The sequence below is a fragment of the Zalophus californianus genome, chromosome 6, assembly GCF_009762305.2.
Source record: "Zalophus californianus isolate mZalCal1 chromosome 6, mZalCal1.pri.v2, whole genome shotgun sequence".
NCBI lineage: Eukaryota > Metazoa > Chordata > Mammalia > Carnivora > Otariidae > Zalophus > Zalophus californianus.
Window position 1 is genome coordinate 102,315,924 of NC_045600.1, and position 24,043 is coordinate 102,339,966.

A 24,043-nucleotide genomic window follows, 5' to 3' on the forward strand; every position below is an offset into this window, starting at 1 on the left:
TTCAAGTATAAATGGTAGCACATTAAAATACATTTATTTTCATTTCAACTATCTCCAAACTATTGTGATTTAAATTAGCACACATTAAAAAATGAAGTTATTTTTTATAATCAGTGCTAGTGAAACATTATTGACATTATCTATAATGCATGATTAAAGATCAGATGATATAATGTATATGAAACTACAGAACAAAAACATACCTAATAAGACTGTGACATTTGTAACCCAGAATACAACATCAATATTATCAAAAGGAAAACATAATCAATAATAATCACAAGCAAACACATCTGTTGTTATTTTAATGCTTACATACACATTTTTTCAAAAATCCTCAGTTCAGTCATTCCTTGACAATTATGAAAAGCCAGGAACAGAGAAGATGAATCCCCAAAGAAGTGGGATCTCATCTTCAGAATGAGTCTCAGAAACAAGTGGAATTTAAAGTCACTTGTTTCACATCTTGCCTGTGTGAATTAGCTAAAATCTTTTAACATTTATACATTAAGTTCTTTAATAAAGAGAAAATGGGAAATGAATAGAACAATTAAGTACATTTATTTTCAGCTTTGAAATTTAAGTGTTAAAATATTTAGATCTGAGATGCAATGTGAAAGAAGTACTACCCACTCTCCATCTTGTATGCATTTTCATTAGTTATCAGGCTGTTGTGCTTTGAACCACTGAAAGCTTTTAAAGTATAATTTATCGTCACACTACACTTATAGAAATTGTTTTCAGCTCAACTAAAATCCACTACACTCTGAGATCAGATTAAGATATTCAGTCACTGATGGCAGCAGGAAACCAGATTAGCTGATAAAATACTCACTCTCCCTTCCCAAAATGCAACTTGAAGAATTTACAATATTTTAGCAAAAGCATTCAATATTTTCAAGTAAATTCTAAGGAAATAACACACGAAAAAGCAATATGCGTAATGATGTTTATCACAGAATTATTACTATTAGTAAAATAACAGAAGCATCTTCAATGCCAACAACTTGGAACGGTCAAATACACACTGTAAGGTTACTTCAAGAGACGGTAATGCAAGAATTAAGAATGAAGCATTTCTATGAACATGGAAAAACATAATTAAAATAAAAAAGCAACAAACACCATTTTAAATATTATATAGTCGTAAGTATGTGAGCCAAAAGAATATTAAATAAAAACTGTCTATATATATGTGTATGTGTATGTGTGTGTGTATGTGTGTATATATGTGTGTGTATGTGTACATGTATGTGTGTGTATATGTGTATGTGTGTATGTATGGGTGTGTGTGTGTATGTATGTGTGTGTGCGCGCATGTGTGCGTGCATATATGCATGTGTAAACAGTAATTATCTTAGGAGAATAAAGGATAAGCAGGAAAGCATATCCTATGAAAACAAAGTATATGATTTAGTAACTTTCAAAGCTAAGTAAAGAATACAGAGCAATACTCAAGGGAAAAAGAAAATGGGGTAAATGAAAAGATTCCCAAATAAATTATTTAGAATGTACCCATGTTACAGTAAGGGCTGGGAGGACAGAGTTTTACACTATAGTGCTCTTTACTATTTACACATTTTGTTATATTTGGTCCCTTAAGGACTGAAGTCTTATTTTTTTTGTATATCCAGCACAGTTCAGATAATCAATAAATACTTCATACCAAAGTGATTACAGCAAGATAGGCAAGGAATGAAATAACCTGAATTTGCCTATCCTTGTCATCCATGGAAAAAAATTACCACGTCCTCTCATTAATGTACAACCATTCTATTTCTTCTGGTAACTATAATAATATATTAAAGTTTAAAAGGCTGTCTGATATCACAACAAAAACTAATAAATCAGACAAGATATATTTAGCTAAAATAATAAAAAGTTACTTGAATTTTGTGTTTATAGACATGCAATTGTAAAAAGGGAAATCACAAGGTTAATAACATAGAGCTAAACAAACAAAAAGTAAACCATAAGAAAAAAATTTAAACAGTTATACAATTTCCCAAAAGTCAAGTCTCATTAAAATTTCAATATATCCAGGAAAATTAAAAACCGTTACTTTTACCTAAGAAGGAAGGCTAATTATTAGTGATGATTTAAGACAGCATCTTGAATTAGTTATGTGCTTGGTTCTCAGAGAAACTGTACATGCGGTGACATTTTTGCCAACCCTCAATTATCTAGGCACAAGAAAAGTTTGTCAGCTATGGTTTCCGGCTGATCTTTGGCTGTCATTCTTTCTTCTTTAAAGTGCTTGTTTTAAATAAGAAGCATTCAACTTATTCTTTCGGTAACTGCAGTTTAAACAGTATAGAGTCCAACTGAACAGTTATATGTCAGCAGTTTCACTCTCTTTAAATGGATGGCACATTAAATATAAGTGTACACTTTGGTTTCAATTTTGGGGAGAAGAATGAAAGCTGCCAGATAAGATGCTGCTAAATCAAATCAAACATCTCTATCATTTATAATAAGGAGAGAAATCAAAACACAATTTATTTTCAGAACTAACTACAAGGGTACTAATTTCAAAATAATAGTTTAGAATTATTTTTGTTCTAAGATAACAAATCCTCTTTAAGAACTTAAAAGCTAAAAGGGTTGGTTTTTTAAAAATACAGATATCTATACAAAATAAAGATATTTATAAATTCAGGGGACACTTAAATAATTTGCCAAATTATATGTTCAACTTCTTTTTATGTTAATTAAAAACACTAATTGTGAAATAAGCATAACTAACAAGGAGATTCAAGTTCTGAAAAGCAAAAATGCTGAAGGCTGAGAATGTATATAACATAATTATAAAATGATTGGCATTTGACTAGCAAGAGTACTGAGAGGTAAAAAAAGAAAAAAGAGATTAAGGAAAATCTCAAAATTCATGTCTCAACTCTTATCTGAGGTCTAAGGACGGATCAATAGCAACTTATATTTCAATTATTAAAACATATGCCCCAGTTAACAGCCCCATAATTTGAGTCAATCTTGGGTGAAGGGTGACACATAGTTATGTAATTCCATCATCAGGACTCACAAATGTAAAGAACACATAATAGATTGGACACGAGAATTGTCCTTGTTTTTCGACTTTACCTGAAAGTACATGAATACCATAAGAAAAGATAAAATTTTCCAAATGATAGTAAAATTGTCTGCTTCTGGACACAAGAAAGTCTTTCACCAACTAAAAAAAGAGGAGAGTTAATTTCCTACACCCTTTAATCTTTTATACTGATCCCTTATTCCTGTGCAGTATTACCAGGAATACCACCACCTTTGTGTGTAGTCAAGCCACTACCATAAAAAGTTGAGAGAGAGGGGAGAGTTGTAAAGAAGACTTCACTGAAATGAACACTCAATCTAAATAAATCAAAGACAGTCAATTAATACCACAGTTTGTTTTGATTTTTAAGGATGAAATCAAGTAGTAGGATAGGAAACATTTACTCCTGTATTTCCGGTTCTTGCTGTGTAGGCAGAAAAAGAAAGAAAATAAAGTTAGAAGCATGCAGAAAGATAAAATGTAATCACATACAATAAAAACCAAAGACTAAGAACAATGAAGAGTCGTATTATTTTGAAGTCAAAGTAGGAAAATATTAATAAATTTTGGGGGAGAGGGGATTCCAGTCAAGGGAGAAAAGGAATTTACGTATGTATATATTATTTAAATGTAGTAAAGTTTAAACTAAAATAAAAGCCAAAAAAATGCACCTTAAAATATTTTTAAGGTTTAAAAAGACTGTAATTGTGCATAATCTTTTTTTTCTCTCCTCCAGCTTCTGTTTACCTGAATAAATCTAGATTTACAGAGTAATCCAAATAAATTAATTTGGCTGGGAGCAAAGGAAGCAGTGGAATTCCTATAGTTGGCTATAAAGTAGGAGACCAAAGTTAACCGTTAACTAAATGAGCTACCACACCAACAGTAATAAAGCCTATGACTTCTTTTAACATTATCTTTTCTGCACAAAAAAGGCTTTGTTCCTGTGCAGAGAAAAATTACCATTCTCATTTAACACATTATGCAAAAATAAAAAATAGATAATAAATTCTACTCTACAAATGACGTTCCCTGTGTAATCCTTAAAGTTCATGAATCAGAACTTTAAGAACCGCCCATGAAATCCTCGTCCTAGAAATCTTTAATATTAAATTTTACCCGTGACCATGAAGAAGAAAATTTATACCTCAAATAAATCATAGCCCTCGGATTCCTGTCTTTCATATGGGCGAATGATGCCATCCTCATGGATGAAACGAGGGGGACGGAGCCTGGACACTTCCTCGGTTGATTCTGCTGCTCTGTATAAGGCAACAGAGTCAATATAAGAAAATACATAAGAATCTTTCAAAATAATACATACAAATATATGTGTGGATTAAATACTGTACTACATTCCATATTATATCAATATTTGATAAAAACAGAGTAATTTTAAATAATATGCCCATTATAATGCACCAAGTATTAAAACAAAGTCTACTGGACTCCAGGTTCCCCCCACCTTTCCTTAAAGAAAAGAAAATAACAAAATAACAAAGGCACAGATGAGGCTGTCTACTCCCTGTGCAAGCAGCTAGCACAGGGCCTGGCATACAGTAGGTACCAATCAACATTTGTTGAAAAAAAGAGAAAGTGAACCGTAGAAACTGTCTCTTCTTACTCCTCTCTGGTGGCACCCCACCTTGTGAACCTGTCATAGCTTTCACTTAGACGTCAACATCCTGAAGAGCAGGCCAAGTGTTTAACCTGTTGATGTATGTCTAGGAGCCATTAGCACACAGACCCAAACCTTGCACACAGTACGTGTACCTAATTACCTCTGAATTCCTTGGAAGGTGCTGCTGGCCATATCTATGATTCCACCGGTTGGACGAGCCACAGCGCCCACAAGCCCCTTTCCAATTCCTTTAAAGAATCCAGCAGCTCCTTCCTTTTTGGCACCTTCATAGAACCAAGGACAGTGAATGTATAAGATATTTTAAAATAAACAAGTTTGAACTCAACAAAAGCCTGAGCCAAATACAGAAATGTTTTACCCAGGAGGCTTCTAGATTTTGTTTTCTAAAGAAGTTAAATTTAATACTAACACGTAAAAAACACTGGTTTTCAAAGTGTGTTAAAAACACAAATTATTAGGCCCTGCCCCAGACCTACCGAATCTGAAACTCTGGAAGTAGGGCCCAGCAACCTGTGTTTGAACATGTCCTCCAGGTCATCTTGAATCATGTGCAAGTTTTACCACCACCACTGATTCTTAGGCCTAAGAGTCTAAGGTTTCAGAAATGACCAGAAATTTTTCTCTTTATGTCTACCATCAGATTTTTCAAGCTGTGTACTTTTTTTTTTAAGTATAAGCACTTTATTGAATTATAATTCACATACCATATAATTCACCCACTGAAATGTACAAATTAAATGTTTTTGGTACATTAACGTGTGCCACCATCACAATCAATTTTAGAAAATTTGTATCATCTCAAAAAGAAACCGCATGACTGTTAGCATCATTCTCCACTTCCCCCAACCCATCTTCACCTGATCCTGAGCAATTTAGCTCCTTCCTCCCTACTCTAGAAAGTAGAAAGAAATCTACTTTCTATCTCTGTGGATTGGCCTATTCTGGATATTTCCTACAAAAGGAATCAAACAATATGTGGTCTTCGTGACTGGCTGTTTTCACCTAGCAACGTGTTTTCAAGGTTCATTCATCTTGTACTTGTATCAGCACTTGATTTCTTTTCAGAGCTGGATACTATCCCATTGTAAGGTATACCACCTTTTGTTTAATTATGCATTAGTTGATAGTCCTTTAGGTTGCTACCACATTCTGGCTACTATGTTCTGCGAACATTTATATGTAAGTCTTTGAGGGAACTATATGTTCTCCATTCTCTTGGGTATATACCTAGAAGTGGAGTTGTTGCCAGACACATAAATTCTATGTTTACATCCAGGTGTCCCAGCACCATTTGTTGAAAAGGCTATTCTTCATGGAATTACCTTGGCACCCTTGCTGAAGATCAACTGACCACAAATGTAAGGGTTTATTTCTGGAATCTCAAGTCTATTCCATTGATCTGTATGTCTATCCATATGCCAGTAACACACTGTCTTGGCTACTATACCTTCATGGTAAGTTTTTAAATTGGATAGTGTAAGTCCTCCAACGTGGTTCTTTTTCAAGATTGGTGTAGCTATTTGGGGCCACTTGAATCCCCATATACATTTTAGAATCAGCTCGTCAATCTCTACAAAGAAGCCAACTGGGGTTTTGATCGAATAAAGTACTTTTTTAACAGGATAAAAAAAAAGTGAATCAATTGCTATTGAGGACCTAAAGGAACCTAGTTTAACTATTATCCTGCTGAAAATAACATTCAAAGTCTGGGTGAGAGTCTATTACTTAATAGATTCTTTCAACTTTCTGAAGAAAGTACATTGATTAAAAAACGACTTAAGACTATGAACATGAAATCAGAAATTCTCTCAAATAACTCGTAGCAATAACATCTATTATGTTTATTATATATCATCTCTTCAGACTTTACACTGGAAGGAAACATTCTCAGCTTACCTTCCACAGGTTTTGTTATTATCCCAGTCACTCCTCCAACAACTCCCTGAAAGAGAGATCAATCATAAACCTGAATGGAAGGTGCTTAATTTTAAGCCAACCACTAGAGGTCTCTACATACATACTAGAAATAACTTTTTTTAAAGAATGAGAACTTAACCTGATAATGTGAACATGTACCTAAGTGAGCACTATGATTTTTAAAATATTATACAATAGCAAATTTTAAACAAAAGCACTTTGTAGAAGTAACATTTTATAACAGAAAGAAACAGAAAGCAGATGAAAATATTCTACATCTGGCTCTGGCACCAATTAGCTATGCAACCATGGGCAATTGATGTAATCTCTTTAAGCCTCAGTTTCTGTACCAGTAAAATGAATGAGTTGACCCAAATAATCCCTAAGATCTAATTATAAATTTTAATGAAATTTCTTCGTAATTTAGTGGAAGTGTGGAAAACTGAAAATGAAGGGAACTGTGAAGGATCACAAATAGCCTGACAAGTAAGGCACTTTCAATTAGACAACATACAACACTGGTACAAACACAGAAGTTACAGTTCCTGAAATTATTTCCAAAATTAAAACAGTAATACGCTTATACATTCTTAACACTTGCCAAATAATGGTAGTAAATTAAGACTACCTGTACATTATACAAATGCACAGAAAGAGAACTGAAGTATGTACACTGTTGAGAAGATTAGGTATTTCTGGGAAGAGGCGAGGGTGATCAAATAGTACTGTATAGCTTTACCTCTAATATTTCCATTACTTATTAAAAGGAGAACTTACATCTTATAATTACTTATACAGAGACTATTCATGTATTACCTGTATAATTAAACAATATTCATATATTACCTGTATAATTTTTAAAGTACTGAAAAACAGTGAAAGGCAGTTCCTGGTTTACAAACACTTTGCTTGTACACCTCCCCTCCACAGAAATGGTCAACTGATAACGACCCGAACAACTCCTCCTCCCTCTAGTTACCATAATGTACCACATTTCTCTCTGCTTTGTTTCTTTGCCTTCCAGAAGAGTGCTCTCACTCCAGCCCAAGTGCCAAACTAAGTCTGGGATTTGGGGATAGATGTGATAGTGATATCGGGGAAGGAGAGCCCAGAGGGAAACAGAAAAGTCCACAATTTATCACTACTGCCATTGTGACAGACCTTGACCCACAAGTAATATTCCAAGTTTCAAAAAAACCAGCTAAAGTACATTTGTAAAGTGTATATCAAAGTTCAGGGCTTCTTGAAGATTCAGTAAGAGACTTACACGCAGGAAGCCCTTTCCTCCTCTGGCCAGGCTGTCTCCAAAATCTTTAGGCTGTCGACCCATCTCTTCTCTTCTTTTTTGCTGATATTCCTTGTCCATTGTAATTGCTGCCAAACCTTTTCCAACAGAACCGGTGATGCGAGATACAACTCCTGCTGCACCACCTATCGGAAGACCCAGAGAAGTTAGTCACATTGTTTTCTTTAAAGACCATTACCATTGCTTTAAACAGGTGCTTCAGCTTCTGTCTCAAAGACAAACATACAGAAATGTATTTTTATCATTTCCCATTTATCAAGAAGAAGAATAAAACTATTTAAAGTACACTGATTCTCCAAAATTTTTCTGTAAATCTAAAACTGTTCTAAAAAGTATTGTATAAAAAAAAAGCACATTGATACAACACTACAAAGACATATAAACAAACCCAGCAAGTCAGTGTCATTTTCCATTTAAGAACAAGGGAACACATCTTTTAAAAGGGATTATTAGAAAACTGATCCTCTTTATTTTTTATAAACAATGCATTTTAGAATAATTATAATAAAAAATACATATATTTATATACACAAATAGGTGATACATACCTACAGTGTGTCCAAAGAGACTTCTTACTCCAATCACTAACCCCTCAGCAAATTCTTCAGGGCCTTGAACAGCACCCTGACCAAAAAAAAAGAGAAAAGTTTGCTATTTAAAATTTAAATAAGCTTAAGACTTTTGATCTAGTATCAGGGTTTCCATGAAGATAGAGAATCTGTAAAGATCCACAAACACTGTGATATCAATTTTCACCCTCTAACTCAAATACTGACGGCACACCTATTGTGTCTGAAGATACCTTCAACCCACATGGTCTCGGCAAACTCTTCTGAGATGACAAAATCTGGATAGGAATAAATCATGGTTTCAGTCACAATCTGAAGCCGGCCTCCCAGTGCCAATCCCATCAGACTGCTGCAGCAAGCTGCACTGATAACGAGACTAAGCCCCCACATGGTCTTCTGCGCCCATGTGTTCTCTCTGGGTTGTCCTGCTAAAACCCTCACTACTTTGGGTTCCTGGATTCCTCCACCCAATGGAGGTGAACTGGTCAGAGGAAAGCTTGAATACAAAACAAAGTCAGCTTTTCTTACCCCCTGAGTCCTTTCCATAGTGGTGAAACAGGTGTGAAATGGTGTTAACCTACCTAGCATTCTTCTTTACAACCACGTGAAATCCTGGAAAATGTGGGCACGTTTTATCGCCCAGACACTGGAAGTGCTCAATTAATTCTACAACAATCTTTTAATGTCATCTCACACAATTTTAGATAGAACATGACGGTGATGTACTTTTGTTATCTGAACATTATTCAATTCCCAGATACAATTAAAATATGAATTATTTGTCATTAAAAAAACAGAGTTAACATTTTCTGTACCTATACTTAAATAAAAGAGCGATACCTGGAAGGGTTCGTAGAACAAAGCTTCAACTCCTTCAGACAGACCTCTAATTAATCCAAATGGGTTTCCAAGCACATCTAGGCCCAACACAAGGACATACATCTGTTTCAAGAACTAAAGGGGCAAAAAGGATAGGAAGTCCTTTAGTCTGTTGTAAGCAGCAGTACCATGATGCCTTCGGAAGAAGGGAGGATGCTGAGTACATGGGGTTGTTAAAGGGAAAAAATGCAGAATAACCAGGACTACAGCCACTAACTGATCTTTCACTATGTGCCAGGCATTATGCTCGTACAGGTCCGGGGCAGCTCACTCTCTCTCTCTGACAAATAAATAAAATAAAAATCTTTAAAAAAAAAAAAAAAGCGAGAGGTGGATCACACTTACCTTGCCAGGCTGAGTATACATATTAAATGAATCTATAACTCAACAATACTTACTTTTATTATTTTTTAAATTTTTTTACTTATTATTATGTTACTATTGCTATTACTACGAAACTAGATGGGGAAATAATTAATAACCAAAACAAAACACAAAGGAAAATATATCTTTATTTAAACACAATGTAATAGCCATAATGTCTATATACACCATAGGAGAAAAGACCCTGCAGCAGAGGAGGGAAAGGGCAATGTCGCCCTGGAGTTCCACGGTGCAGGGATGCGCCCCGACTACCCTGAAACAACTACTACGCCTCTGCATCCAATTCAAGCCACGGAGTAACCGAGGTGTGGGAAGGGCCTGGCTTAGAACTCCTCTCCTGACTCTACTAGACTGTGCTTAGAAACTGGAGACATTTATGAAGTAAGTGTGATGCCTCCTACATCAGTGTTCTTTGCCAAAGTGGTAAATGTATAAAACTCAAAAACTTTTATACAGAAGGGAAGAAACGAAAGACATAGAAATTAATCACTCAAGAAAACCACGAAGTAATGAGACTGCAAACTGAGGTAAATTAGATAAACAATTTCTGCACAGTGCGCCACCACATACAAATGTTTTGTTGGATACCTTACGATGTATATTCCTTGTGAGCTACTATGATAGGAAATTACCTGTTCACTGTAATGTCTAACAACACTCCACATGAGCTGATCTCTCTTGTAAAACTGATACCGAAGTTCATAATAAGCAAGTCTGGGAGGAGAAAGAAAGATTCAAAGGCACGATGATTACATTCTGAAAGAAAGGGACTTAAAATTTCAATGATAAATTTATCATCATTAATTCCTTCACAGTTTGATTTGTACATCTGCCACATATAATTTATGTTTGAGATCTTCATACAACAGTAACAAAATTACTGTAAAAATAGCGCATTCTCATACAAGTCTTTCATAAATAAAGAGTAAAAAGGTTGAAAAACTCAACCATAATCCCATCATACAGTGGATTTTTTAGGTTTTTTTTCTTGTCATTTCCCGCTTTGAATTCTTTCTTTTCTATCCATATTCAAAAATATTTAAAACATTTTGTATGCATTTTTACACTCAGTATTGTGAATAAGGATTTCTCTAGGTTATTCAAAATTCTATACAACTATTTTTAACGGAGGCAGAGCCTTCCATCATGTGTGTCATAAGAAAACAATTCTCCCACCGTCAGACATTTCCAAATCTTGACAATAATAATTAGGATTGCCATATGTAAATTTTGAATATAACTCTTTGATTGCATTTCATGATTATTTTTTGGAATGAACTCCCAAGAAAAGATTTACTGAGTGAAAAACTACGAAAAAACATTTGAGGCTTTGATATATATATATATATATATATATCTTTCCACTCATACAAATAGTTAAAAAAAAAAGTTCCCATTTGTTAGACCCAACCCTCTCTAGTACTAGGATTATTCATGTTTTGAAATCTTTGATAATTTGCTTTAATTTGCATATATTATATGAGAAATGATATTATATGAGAAATGATAAAGCTGAGCATTTCAAATATCTATCAGCCGCTGTATCTTCCCTTTTGCAAATTATCTCTTATTGTCCACTGGCAATTACGGCACAGGAATCTTTAGGTTTGTCTTATCTGTGTTTAATATTAAGACTATCGATCTTCTGTCATACTCATCATTATATTTTCCCAGTTCATTTTCTAATTGTTTCCATTGATTTTGTTTTGTAAAGTGTTTAATTGTTAGGTAGTCAAATCTATCTAGTATTTTCCACTGCAGGTTTTCCCATTGCTTTTAAACTGAGAAGACTGCCTTTACTCAGAGATTTGACAACAATTAACCCTGATATTTTCTTCAGTCTTTTTCATTTGAATTTTATATTTAATCCTTCCATTCCTATGAAATTTGATGTATACAAGTAAGGTGGAAATAATACAAATGGTTTTTCTTTTCTCCAAGGTAACTACTTGTTCCAATATCATTGCTGAATATTCAATTCAATAAACATTCATTGAATTTATTTATGTCCAGCACATGTAAGTATTCTCAGATTAAATGTTACAAAGAGTTATTGCCTATGCTTTTCCATATGATTACACTGAAATCTCACCATACCGCTACATATTTCTAAATATAAGTCTGTTTTAAAACATGGTCAATTTATAAGCTACTACTAAATAATTCCATTTTTATTCTACATTCATGTATTAACATATGAATAACTGAATAAAATATAAAACTCTTTAAGAGTAAAATAAGCATATCTAAAAAGAATAATTAGAAAGGGGCCAAACTTCAAGTATAGCGAGAATTATCATTTTCTAAGCTAACATTCTAGCCCAAGTGGGAAGAATTAATATCCAGAAACATAACCTTGGTACAAAACCCTCCCCATCTACTTTAACATAAATCTTACTTGAATATTAGGTCATCCACATCAGTCAGAGTAGCACCTATGCTTTTCAACAGCAGATTGACAGAATGAATTGCAATCATTTCCTGTTTTTCTTTGTCTGACTCTTCACCTCCACTACCCAAGGAGAGACTCAAATGCAACTAAAAGAAAAATAAATAAAAACTAAAAACAAAACCAAAAAAATTACATACATAGGAATCAGATCTTCCAGATACAAATAGATGTTGTATCTTTCAGAATCCTAAACAAAGTTGTTATTTGTTACTCTACTCGCCACACAGGATAACTCACTAATACCTGATTCTCATATTTGCTTTTTGATAAAATACAAATCAGTCTGTTCCAAAGAGCTGAAATTTTATCTAAAGTGTATAAATACCATTGTGTTTATATGTAGGGGCTCAAAATACTTTATAAAAACAGTATGATCATTTAAGAAGAAAAATATGTCAACTGGCACACAAAACATGTCTACCAGTCAAAATAATAAATCATCATTTATTTTCATCCAACTGAGGTAAATAATTTATGGCAATAATTAACAATTACAATTATATATTATATATAATATGTATATTTTTATACAATATAATCAACAATAACAATTATAATTATACCATAATAATAACAACAACATGACAATTATGGCAACAATTAGCAAGTTGCTAAATAAATTTTTAAAAGAGTAATAAAGTTTTCAGCCTTCACAGACTCCTTCAACTCAGTTATTTAAACATGAGATTTTCATATTCCCATTTAGCTTCTTCTACTTTGTGCTGTTATCATCAATGGTGCAATAGTGGCAAAAGGCACAGGCAAAAGGTAATTCTATCTGGGCAAATAAAGCAGATGACTCCTTTCTTATTCTCCATTTTACCTAACCAATGTAGAGCTCAATAAAAGAGAGTTGGGATAAAATCAGGAAAGCCTGGTTTTGGGTTTGGTTTTGTTTGTTTGTTTGTTTGTTGATTTGATGTGGACATCTGCAGAGTCAGAGAGTATCCAGATCCAGGAAATGTAAGCTTAGGTGGACAGATGTCTAGCCTTTCCCTAAGGCAAAGTCATCATGGAATAAGAAAACAACTTATTATGATCTTAATTATTCAACTTCATAATTCCTAATGTGCATAAAATCATGAATCAATAAATTAACAATCTTTGGCACTCCCCTAAGATTGTAAGCTCCATGAAGTCATTTTATAACTTTCAGAGCAACTTTGATAGTAGGCATTCAGCAAATATTTGTTGAAGGTATTGTTCAATCTCATAAGTGATTTTCACTTAATAATGAAAAAGAAATTTGTGTATAACCTACACCTAAAATGATATAAATTTCAAACCTAACACTATAAATATGTCTAATATTACCAAACTAGTACATCAATTTAAAATAGTAACTCAAGTCCATTTTATAAATTAATTTACTTAGCTGAAAGGAATGGTGTATGCAATGGAAAATAATGTGCTGTAAACAGTTTTTGAGAATGTAAAGGATCATCAGTATTTTAGAGTTACTTAATTGTAAATCCGGCCCATTACACAAGTTTAGAGAGTTATGGTTGGTGGCATTTGTGAATTTACTAAGCAGTCACCTCTTCCTATAAAACCTAAAAAGAACAAAAGGAGAAAAGGAAATGGGTTCATAAAGTACAAAATCAGGCAAGTGAAAGGTATCCAATTTTCTACTCCCTTAGTTACAATCAAATTTTGGAAGGGTGAAAAACACCACATCAACAGTATAATACCTACTTCAGCGTTTTCACATTCTGGTTAGGGCACACATTATAGCTCTCTGTTTAGACAGTGATAGTAGTTACAAAGTACAACTAAAACATTAAATGTTGGTGAGCACTTCTTCGCTTAATTAAGAAATGCTTTTGTCAGCTCCTTCCTTGAATAAAAGGGTTATTAATTCAAGACTCGAGAACATGCTCTGATGGTTTCTCTGTGGGAATTATGGTTATACATATGTTACAGAGAATTATCTTAATTATTTCAATTAATCAAACAAAATTCCCACCAAATATTTGATACAAATTAAAACACATTTATACACAGAGCTTTTAAAAATCCTACAACAATTCTGCACAATTTTCAAAATAATAATTGCAACAAACCTTAACAGGGGAAATATGGAAATGTTCAAAGAAACTAAGAACTGACATATCAGTCATCGAAGTCTCCATTAATTCTGTATTTAGAGCATCAATATCTTGTTGGATTAACTTTGTCTGAAAAAAATGAAATGAAGAATTAGTACTTTAATTTTTTTTCTCTAATTAGTTCAAAGAATGGCTGATTTATTTTTTTTGGTTTATAATTTTCCCAAGAAATAAAAATTGTTACCCGTTTTCTTTCAGCTTCAGGGTCAGTTGTTGGGGTAAACAGTGCAATAATAGCTCCTAGAAACCCCTGATCAACTTTCAAGGCCATTTCCTGAATGAGGACCATAAAATACCTGAGGAAAAAAATTTTTTAAAAGACAGAAAAGGGTTTCTATCAAACCTTGTAATTTTCAACGTTAAACTTTGATTTTGGCCAGAAGTCACAATAAGATTTTACTCCTTCATCTCTTAAAAAAAAGTGTTACGTTAACAAGATCAAAGTATCCTTAACTGAGCTGTTTTTTTTTTTCCCCTACGTAAGTTAAGGTTTCACTGAGGTAATATTGCTGTATTGATACTTATCATTTAAAGTCCCAAATCCCATATTTATCATGTTACAGAAGAGACAAATACAATTAGATGATATAGCATGTATTATTCCATTTTTAAGGGCCATAGCAATTGCTTCCAAGAGCACATTTCACAAATACATACATCATTCATATTTCACTGGCTATTTTATATTCTAATTGGAATTACAAAGAGGAAAAGTGGTTAAGGAATTTTACACTTTAAAATATAGAGGGACAATTATTAAGTTTCAACACAGAAAATTACTTGACTAAAAGTGGATTTGTATGTTCAGGCGGAAAATAAGTTTTATATGGAAGTCAGCCTCACAAGAGTGAAATTTATTTTCAAAGTAGATTCTCATTTTAAATTCCTTTAGATAAATAGGGGAATCTTTACTTACTTGAACTGTAATACTTTACTGTATTCATTAAATCTTGTGATGACACTCACATCAATGAAAGGTTTGGGCTCTTAGAGGAAGAAAGAAAAAAAAAACACAGGAAAATACAATCAAGCTTTATACTAGATCAAAATAATGTCTACTTAATTTTTAAAATAGGATGTCTCAATTTTTTTGTTTCTTTCTTTTTTTTTTTTTTTTTACCTGAATCCAAAGCAATAGATTTTGGAGGGGCCACAGGATGAAATACAACAGGAAACACTGTACCTGGTAACTGACTATCAACCTTAAAAAAAAAAAAAAAGGAAGAAAGAAAAGAAAATATATCAGCAGGATTTGAAATAATGTAATAACTTTTAGTTTTAGAGACAAGAGGTTGCTAATTTTATCAGAATTAAATATCTGCATTGTATATGTGGTGCCTAATATTAGAAGTTTCACTTTAAATCTAAAATTCGTATATATGCCAGCAAGGGCAACCTTTTACATAAAGGAATATTTAATATCCTCATCAGTGCATTAACACTGTGCAACGTACACACTATTAATCAAAATATTTGTGCCTATGGATCATGGCAGATTTTGACAGCTTATAATTTAGGTAAACTGTAAGTGGAGACTGGGTATAAAATTAGAAAGAAGAAAAAGAATAAAAATGTCCTAAGTAGTATTTTAGTAGTTAAAAGGAAGAGAGGAAGGGAAGCAAGAAGGGAGCAAGCAAGCAGACAGAAACATTCTCTGATGTTCACTCCTGTGTAGAATGACGAAAGAAAATCTTATTTGGGGATCCCATGAGAAATTCAAAGGAATATGTAAAAATAACAATTTCAGTGCAGGAAAATGCTCTTGCAGGCTAACTGGTCAAATTAAATAGTTTCAACAGTCACAAGGTCTTTGGACTTGGTTGCTAAGTATAAAGAATCCACAGGATACATGGGAGAAGGGGAATAAATATAGAAACGAGAAGAAAAATACTGTTTACAACGTATGCTAGAGTCTTGTAGAAAAAATTTCATACCCAAGTTTCCCAAAGTGATTAGATATACTTACTGAACTGAAAACGACAATGTTACCTGAAGCCAGTACAATCTGGCTCTTAAACTTCTCTGGTGAGGAGACTGCTTAAATTCAATCTGAATCCCTGATAAAAAATCTCGCTTTATCGGGCAATGAACAGGGAGGCGCATTTCCATGGGAACTTTATCAAAATTGACCTGGGAAAAAAATACATATGTTTTTGATGACTTGGTATTAGCAGGATAGCTCATTTTAAATATCCATTTACTCACAAATTGAAAGGAGAAAACGTTTTAATCTCTAAGTCTCACCAAAATATCTGCCTTAAGGTGATCTACAGTTGAGATCTTTGAAGCAGAATCATCACTTTTCCACCCAAATTATGAGGAAAATAAGAAAACAACTGAGGAAATTTTCAATTATATAAACTACAGTGAAAGAAAATAAACCATGCTTTATATTTTTTAAAAACCTCAATAGTAATGAGTAATTTTGGTAACTCTTAAATTTTGTCTTAACAAAGTTAAACAATGAATAGTTAATAGCTTATTTATGTCTGACGTTTGTTTTCATTTGAGCATGGCCAACATTTATAGGGATGAGGGTCGGGGTGGGGAGCATATCTGGTGACCAAGGCAAACCCTACCATTAGATATCAAAGACAAACAATAACTAAAGCTGTGTGACTGAACCAGAGCAAATGAGAAACTGCAGTCAAGTTTCTGGGGTCTTCTTAGGGCAAAAGTGACCTTCAGCTGCAACACTGTAAGGGCCTGAAGAGAGTACACCTGTATTTGTGACATCTACCCAAGTCCAACAATCATTCACATTTAATGAACTTAATTGAACAGGTTTTCTACAGGTTTTTCATTACTGCCCAATACATAATTTTGCACAGACTTTATTTACCAAAATATATTGGTATCAATTCAAAACAGAACAAAAGTTTCAATAAGCAATATTAATTTCTGCAAAATCTTACTGAAAACAAGTTCCATGAAACTGTCTTGTAAACAGAAGAAATTACAAAAATGCAAAAGAGAAACATATTTAAATCATGTTTTATAGTATGATTTAATAACATATTTTAATTTAAAATGTACTAATGAGTATCAGTAATGTCAATCCTACTAACAAACAAAAGTTTATTTGCTAATAAATAAATTAGTTTCTGCACACACGTTTTTACTTGGACAGTAAATTTTCCTTACTTATTATCCACCAACAAAATAAATATATAAAAACCAAAACAAAAAAAATTTGGTATACCTCAAAATTATTATCTAGTTTAATCCATCCGTGGTCTTTTGATACTTGGTATTTTTTATAGGACTGCTCCAGCAACATTATCTGCTTTTGACTAAAAGGCTTCCATTTCTGTTTTGGTTTCATCTCCCAAACAACACCAGAACTAAAACAATCCACAAAGAAAATTAAATTAGGAGTATATATTAGGCTTGCTGGAATTGTCATTCAACTTCAAATTATTACAACTATAAATCTCTTATGAAAATTATACAAGATTTTTTTTTAAACAGCAAAATTATAAATGTACATAAGGAAAAGGGACAGGGGAAATGTTCTTCTATCACACATTGACATCAATCAATCAAGGAACTCGCAAACTTTTTATAAAAAGCCATATAGTAAATATTTTAGGTTTTGTGGCTGAGACAAAACTGAGGTTATTACATAAGTGCTATTTAAATAACAAGAGAGGGGTGCCTGGGTGGCTCAGTCGTTAAGTGTCTGCCTTCGGCTCAGGTCATGATCCCAGGGTCCTGGGATCAAGCCCTGCATCCAGCTCCCTGCTCTGCGGGAGGCCTGCTTCTCCCTCTCCCACTCCCCCTGCTTATGTTCCCTCTCTCGCTGTGTCTCTCTCTGTCAAATAAATAAATAAAATCTTTAAAAATAAATAAATAACAAGAGGAAAAAACTGCACAAATTTTTCTAATTGATGAAATTCAAAATATAAAAACAATTGAGTATGAATTTTAAAAATGCAAGTCTATTAATGAAAAAATATATTTTTTATTTTTTATTTAGGTATAATATGTAACATTAATTTCAGGTATACAAAATAATGATTTAATATTTGGATATATTGTGAAATGATCATCACAATAAATCTAGTTAACATCTGTCACCATACATACTTACAAAAAAATATTTTCAACAAATTAGGAAGAGAGGGGAACTTCCTCAACCTGAAAAAGTACATCTACAAAAAACCTACAGTTAACATCATACTTAATGGTGAGAAACTAGATGTTTTCTTACTAAGATCAGGAACAAAGCAAGGATGTCTACTCTGACCACTCCTATTCAACAGCGGGAAATCCTAGATAATGCATTAAGTCAAGAAGATAAAAGGTACACAGATTAGGAAAGAAATAAAGCTGTCTTTGTTCTCAGATGACATGACTGTCTATGTGGAAAATCCCAAAGAATCAATCAACAAAATCCCTGCAACTAACGTTTCAAGATACAAAATTAATATACAAAAATCAATTGCGTTCTTATGTATCAGCAATGAACAACTGAAATTTGAAATTAAAAAAATATTTATATTAGCACCAGAGAAATTAAATACTTAGGTATAAACAAAATCTAACAAATTTGTGCAGAATCTACATGAGGAAAACTACAGAAGTTTGATGAAAGAGATCAAAGATCTGAATACAAGGATCTGTGTACATGCATATGAAGACTGAATAATGTCAAATATCAGTTCTTTCCAAGTTGATCTATAGCTTCAATGCAATCCCAACCAATATCCCAACTAACTGATAAACTAATTCTAAAGTTTATATGGAAAGGCAAAAGACTCAAAATAGTTGGGGTGCCTGAGTGGCTCAGTCGTTAAGCGTCTGCCTTCGGCTCAGGTCATGATCTCAAGGTCCTGGGATCGAGGCCCACATCAGGCTCCCTGCTCTGCAGGAAGCCTGCTTCTCCCTCTCCCACTCCCCCTGTTTGTGTCTGTCCCCTCTCTCTCTGTGTCTCTCTCTGTCAAATAAATAAATAAAGTCTTAAAAAAAAAAAGATTCAAATTAGTCAAAATATTGAAGAAGAAAAAAGTTGGAGGACTGACACTACATGACTTTAAGATTACCACAAAACTACAGAAATCAAGACAGTGTGGTATGGGTGAAAGAACTGACAAGCAAATAAAGGGTCCAGAAATAGACCCAAATAAATATAGGCAACTGATTTTGAAAAGGAGCAAAGGCAATTCAATGGAAAAAGGACAATCTTTTCAACAAATGGTGACAGAACTGAATATGCAAAAAAAAAAAAAAAAAAATCAATCTAGACATAGAGCTTACACATTTCACAAAAACTAACTCAAAATGTATAATTATAGACCTAAATATCAAACACTAAACTATAAAACCCAGCAGGTAACACATGAGAAGATGTAAGTAACTTTGCATTTTTGTGACTTCTAAAATACAACTCGTAAAGCATAACTCATGAAAGAAAGAATCCACACTGGGCCTCATTAAAATTAAAAATCTCTTCTGTGTGAAAGACACTGTTAAAAGAATGAAAAGACAGCCAGAGACTGGGAGAAAATATTTGCAGAACACATATCTGATAAAATACTGTACCTCAAATATACAAAGAATGCTTAAAATTTAATAAGAAAATGAAAAATTAAAAAATGTGCAAAAGACCTGAATCTCACCAGAGAAGATATTCTGATAGCAAATAAGCATTTGAAAAGATACTCAATAGCATACATAATTAGGGAATTGCAAATTAAAACAATAATGACATATCACTACATCCCTGTTGGAGTGGCCAAAATCTGAAACACTGACAACAGCAAATGCTGACAAGGACATCGGGCAATGAATGCTCATTCATTCATTCCTGGTGTAAATGCAAAATGGTGCAGCTGCTTTGAAAGACAATTTGGCAGTTGCTTACAAAACTAAACATAATCCTACCATAAAAATCCTACAATCACACTCATATTTACCCAAATGAGTTAAAAACTTATGTGTACACAAAAACCTGCCTACGAATGTTTATAGCAGCTTTATTCATAAATGCCAAAACTTAGAAGCAACCAAGATGTCTTTCAATAGGTGAATAAACTGTGGTACATCCATCCAGACATGGGATATTATTAAGTGATTTATAAAAATGAGTTATCAAGCCACAGAAAGAACATGACGAAACTTAAAAAAATAGTGCTAAGTGAAAGAAGCTTATCTGAAAAGGCTACATATGTATGATTCCAGTGATATGACATTCTGGAAAAGGCAAAACTTTAGAGACAGTAAAAAGATCAGTGGTTTCCAGAGGTTCAGGGGGAGGGAGAAAGGGATGACCAGGTGGCACACAGGTGATTTTTATGATATTGAAACTATTCTATAGGACACTGTAATGACAGATGTTACTCATTTCTCAAAACCCATAGAATTTACAACACTAAGAGTAAACTCTAACTCAAACAACATCAACACTGGACTTTAGATAATAATAATGTATCAACATTAGTTCATCAATAGTAAAAAGTGTACCACGCTATTTCAAGATGTTAATAATAGGGGAAAGATGCAGGGCGTATGGGAACTTTGTACTTTACGGCCAATTTTTCTGTAAACCTAAAACTGCTCAAAAAATAAGTCTAATTTTAAAAATTCTGTAACTGATTTATTTTTCCTCAGTACACATCCCCACTGAATGTGTATTAAATGTGTACTGTCATCAGAAAAAAGATAATCAAGTTCTTTTAGATGAATTTTTAAAAGTCCTTACAAGACCAGTATGACAAAACGTAATAACATATGTAATATTAAAGTAAAAATAAGTTATATCAAAGAACAGCAGAGTGAAGAAACTGAATTTATAGGACTTAAAAATGATTTTCATATTTAGGTTAAAAATACTATAATACACTCAAGTGTATAACCAAGAGAATATATTACTCAAATATATACAAATATATTAATATTATATCAATGGATGTATACCCTTTTTAGAACTCTTAATCTGTCAGGTGTTGTGTAAAGCGTGTTACATACGTGATATTTTTATTGACTTAATTTTTTACTTTTACACTAAACATGATTATTGATAGATGATACATGGTAACATGTTAACCATTCCACCCATCAGCCTCCAAGAAACAAACGAGTCTTTTACCAAAGTTAGTGAGATTTAAAAAGTCAAAATAAATAAATTCAAATATTTTTCTTATACAGATACAAGCAGAATCAGAGAAAATAACTGGTTCCATCACTATTTAAAAGTTTTAAATAACTGCCCATTAAAGACTATGTACCTATGTCAAATACTGCCTCCTCCATGAATGTTTTCTCCAATTTATCTGACCCACTCTTGCTGGCTTCCTCTAATCCAGGCCAGTTTCTTCAGCCTCCACTGCACAAAACAACTTACTTGCCTCTATCTCGGTACTGCCATTGCACGTATATATACTTCTTTCTGTTACTATAATTCATCAAAAAAATACATACCAAAAACAAAGAAGCAAATCTCTTTTTTCCCCCACCAACTGCTGATGAGTACAGTAAGTGCAGAGGCATTATCTTACTCATCTTTCTATCTTAGGAGGCTTTTCAACTAGCAGTGAAAAAAACTGTTCATAAGTTATGCTGAAAGAATACACAGTACATCAAAATTCAGAAAAGCTGTTTACTGTCATTAAACTTGGTATTATGAACTCAATGCTTTTTAAAGATTTCTGATGCCTTATCTTTCTTCTTCCATACCTGGTTATCCCAATATATGAAACTTCCTGCTTGTTTTCATTATTAACCAGGGAAAGCCCAAGACTGTGGAGAGAAAAGGTTATTTCATAATCAGCCTGCTCCATTTCTTCTGCCTGAAGTGCTTTGGAAACCAAGGCAACATCATCAGTGAAAAGCAACACTCTCTGGCGTCCATCTAGGAATGATACCCAGTGTATCTGAGTATTTGCATCATAGGGAAACTGGCCACATTCATCCTGGGGAAAAGAAAGACTTTATATTAAACCCATAAGTGGTTAAGTTTTTATTATATAAAGTTAAACTACAGTAACTGAGAACATGCAGAAAAGTTTAAAAAGCATGACTATAAATTGAAAAACTAACCATCAAAATGACATAAATTAACTAAAGTCATAATCTATTTTAAAACATAACTCACCGATGTTTTCAAACAATAACAAACACTAATAGTGCTTAATTTTTTTTGTACCCTGGGTTTGACCGCTCAAAGGGCGCGCAGCAGGAAGAAGAGTATCCTGCAAGGGTGCCAGTGTCCTAAGATGCTTACTTGTCTCCAAGATGGAGAGGTTCCTAAGTTTATTAGAACAGTAACCTCACGTAAAACTAACCTAGTTTATTTTTATGTTTTAATAACTTACAATACTGCAAATATTTATATAAGTCACACTATATAAAACTATGGTTTGTACTTAGTGTGCACAGTTTTGTAAAGCCTTTTTGGCTGAAGGTCTCAGCACTAAAAATATGACTTGATTTGGTCAGTGTTCTCAGAGACTGAAATAATGATTTTCTCCTCATTCTGGGCTTAACATAAATATAAGAGTTCATTTCAACAAGCAGTACAAGTACCTACTATGTGCTTTTCATTTCATGCTTTCTTGGGGAAAAAAGCAAATAAAGGGTTTATCAAGAGCATAGGAATAGCTGCGTTTTGTTGCTGTTTAACATCTATTGCTTTTTTTTTTATTGACGTATGGTAGACACACGATGTTTCATTCATTTCAGGAGTACAACATAATGATTCAACAACTCTATATGTTATCCTATGCTCACCACAAGCACAGCTACCATCCGTCACCATTCAATGCTATTACTGTACCATTGACTATATTCCCTATGCTGTACGTGTCAGCCCCGTGACTTACTCATTCCACAACTGGAAGCCTGTACCTTCCACTCCCTTTCACCCATTTTGCCCACCCCCCCACCTCAATCTCTGGCAACCACAAGTTTGTTCTCTGTATTGATGGGTCTGTTTCTGGGGTTTTTTTGTTTGGTTTTTGTTTTTAGATTCCAATGTTTAAGTGAAATCATATGGTATTTTTCTTTCTCTTATTTCCCTTAGCATAGTACCCTCAAGGTCCATCCATGTTGTCACAAATGACATGAACACATCATTTTTAAGACTGAGAATGATGAATTCACGCCTTCTTTTCATATCATATTCTATTTAAAGGTTTTTGCTTTGAATTATTGTTGTTCAGAAATTAAAATCAACAACTTTGCTTTCTTTTTACTTGTTTGCCTCCTAAATCCTTAATGCCTCTTCATGCTTATAAAGTTCTGTGTTAGTTTGGTTAAGACATACCTTTGGTAAGTAGCATATAGTTAGATACTGTTTTCTAACTTAATCTGAGTTTTGTCTTTAATAGGAGAATTTAAACCATTTTCATTTACTGATATAATTGATGGCAAGCATGGTTTAGTGGAAAAAGTCCATGGACTATTAAGTCAGATAGACCTGGTTTTGAATTTTAACCAGAATTCTGAATTCCAATCATAAGAATCAGTGATAATATGCAGGAAGCATTAACACAGGAGACAGATTCAATAAAAGGTATTTGCCACTTGTTACATACTTCCTTAGGTCTCCTTCCTTTACTCTAAGGGCAAGATTGTCTTTATTTTCATTTTCTCAATTGTTTTAAAATTCTCTTACCAATGATTTTAGTTCTACTCAATAGGTTTTTAACAAAAACGAAAACTTTAATCTGTACTTCTGTAATTAAAATTTAAGATTAAATGGTATATTTATGGTATGAACAGAATATATTGTTTCC

The 24,043-nt window shown here is 33.3% G+C and overlaps 1 protein-coding gene across 6 annotated transcripts in view; it reads right to left on the bottom strand.

The window, feature by feature from the left end:
• VPS13C (vacuolar protein sorting 13 homolog C) overlaps window positions 1-24,043 on the bottom strand; it is a 182,293-nt gene that overhangs the window by 12,459 nt on the left and 145,791 nt on the right. For 3 of the 6 annotated variants that reach the window (XM_027572704.2, XM_027572703.2, XM_027572707.2), the window contains 15 exons: window positions 21,984-22,219; window positions 17,509-17,650; window positions 16,296-16,436; window positions 15,427-15,508; window positions 15,223-15,292; window positions 14,491-14,602; window positions 14,262-14,375; window positions 12,145-12,284; window positions 10,379-10,460; window positions 9,324-9,437; window positions 8,463-8,538; window positions 7,876-8,039; window positions 6,588-6,633; window positions 4,831-4,954; window positions 4,197-4,311 (listed from right to left, as the gene is read on the bottom strand). In XM_027572704.2, coding sequence (XP_027428505.1) covers window positions 4,197-4,311; window positions 4,831-4,954; window positions 6,588-6,633; window positions 7,876-8,039; window positions 8,463-8,538; window positions 9,324-9,437; window positions 10,379-10,460; window positions 12,145-12,284; window positions 14,262-14,375; window positions 14,491-14,602; window positions 15,223-15,292; window positions 15,427-15,508; window positions 16,296-16,436; window positions 17,509-17,650; window positions 21,984-22,219 — 1,758 coding nt within the window. The other 3 variants (XR_003516050.1, XM_027572705.1, XM_027572706.1) reach the window with 3 other exon arrangements.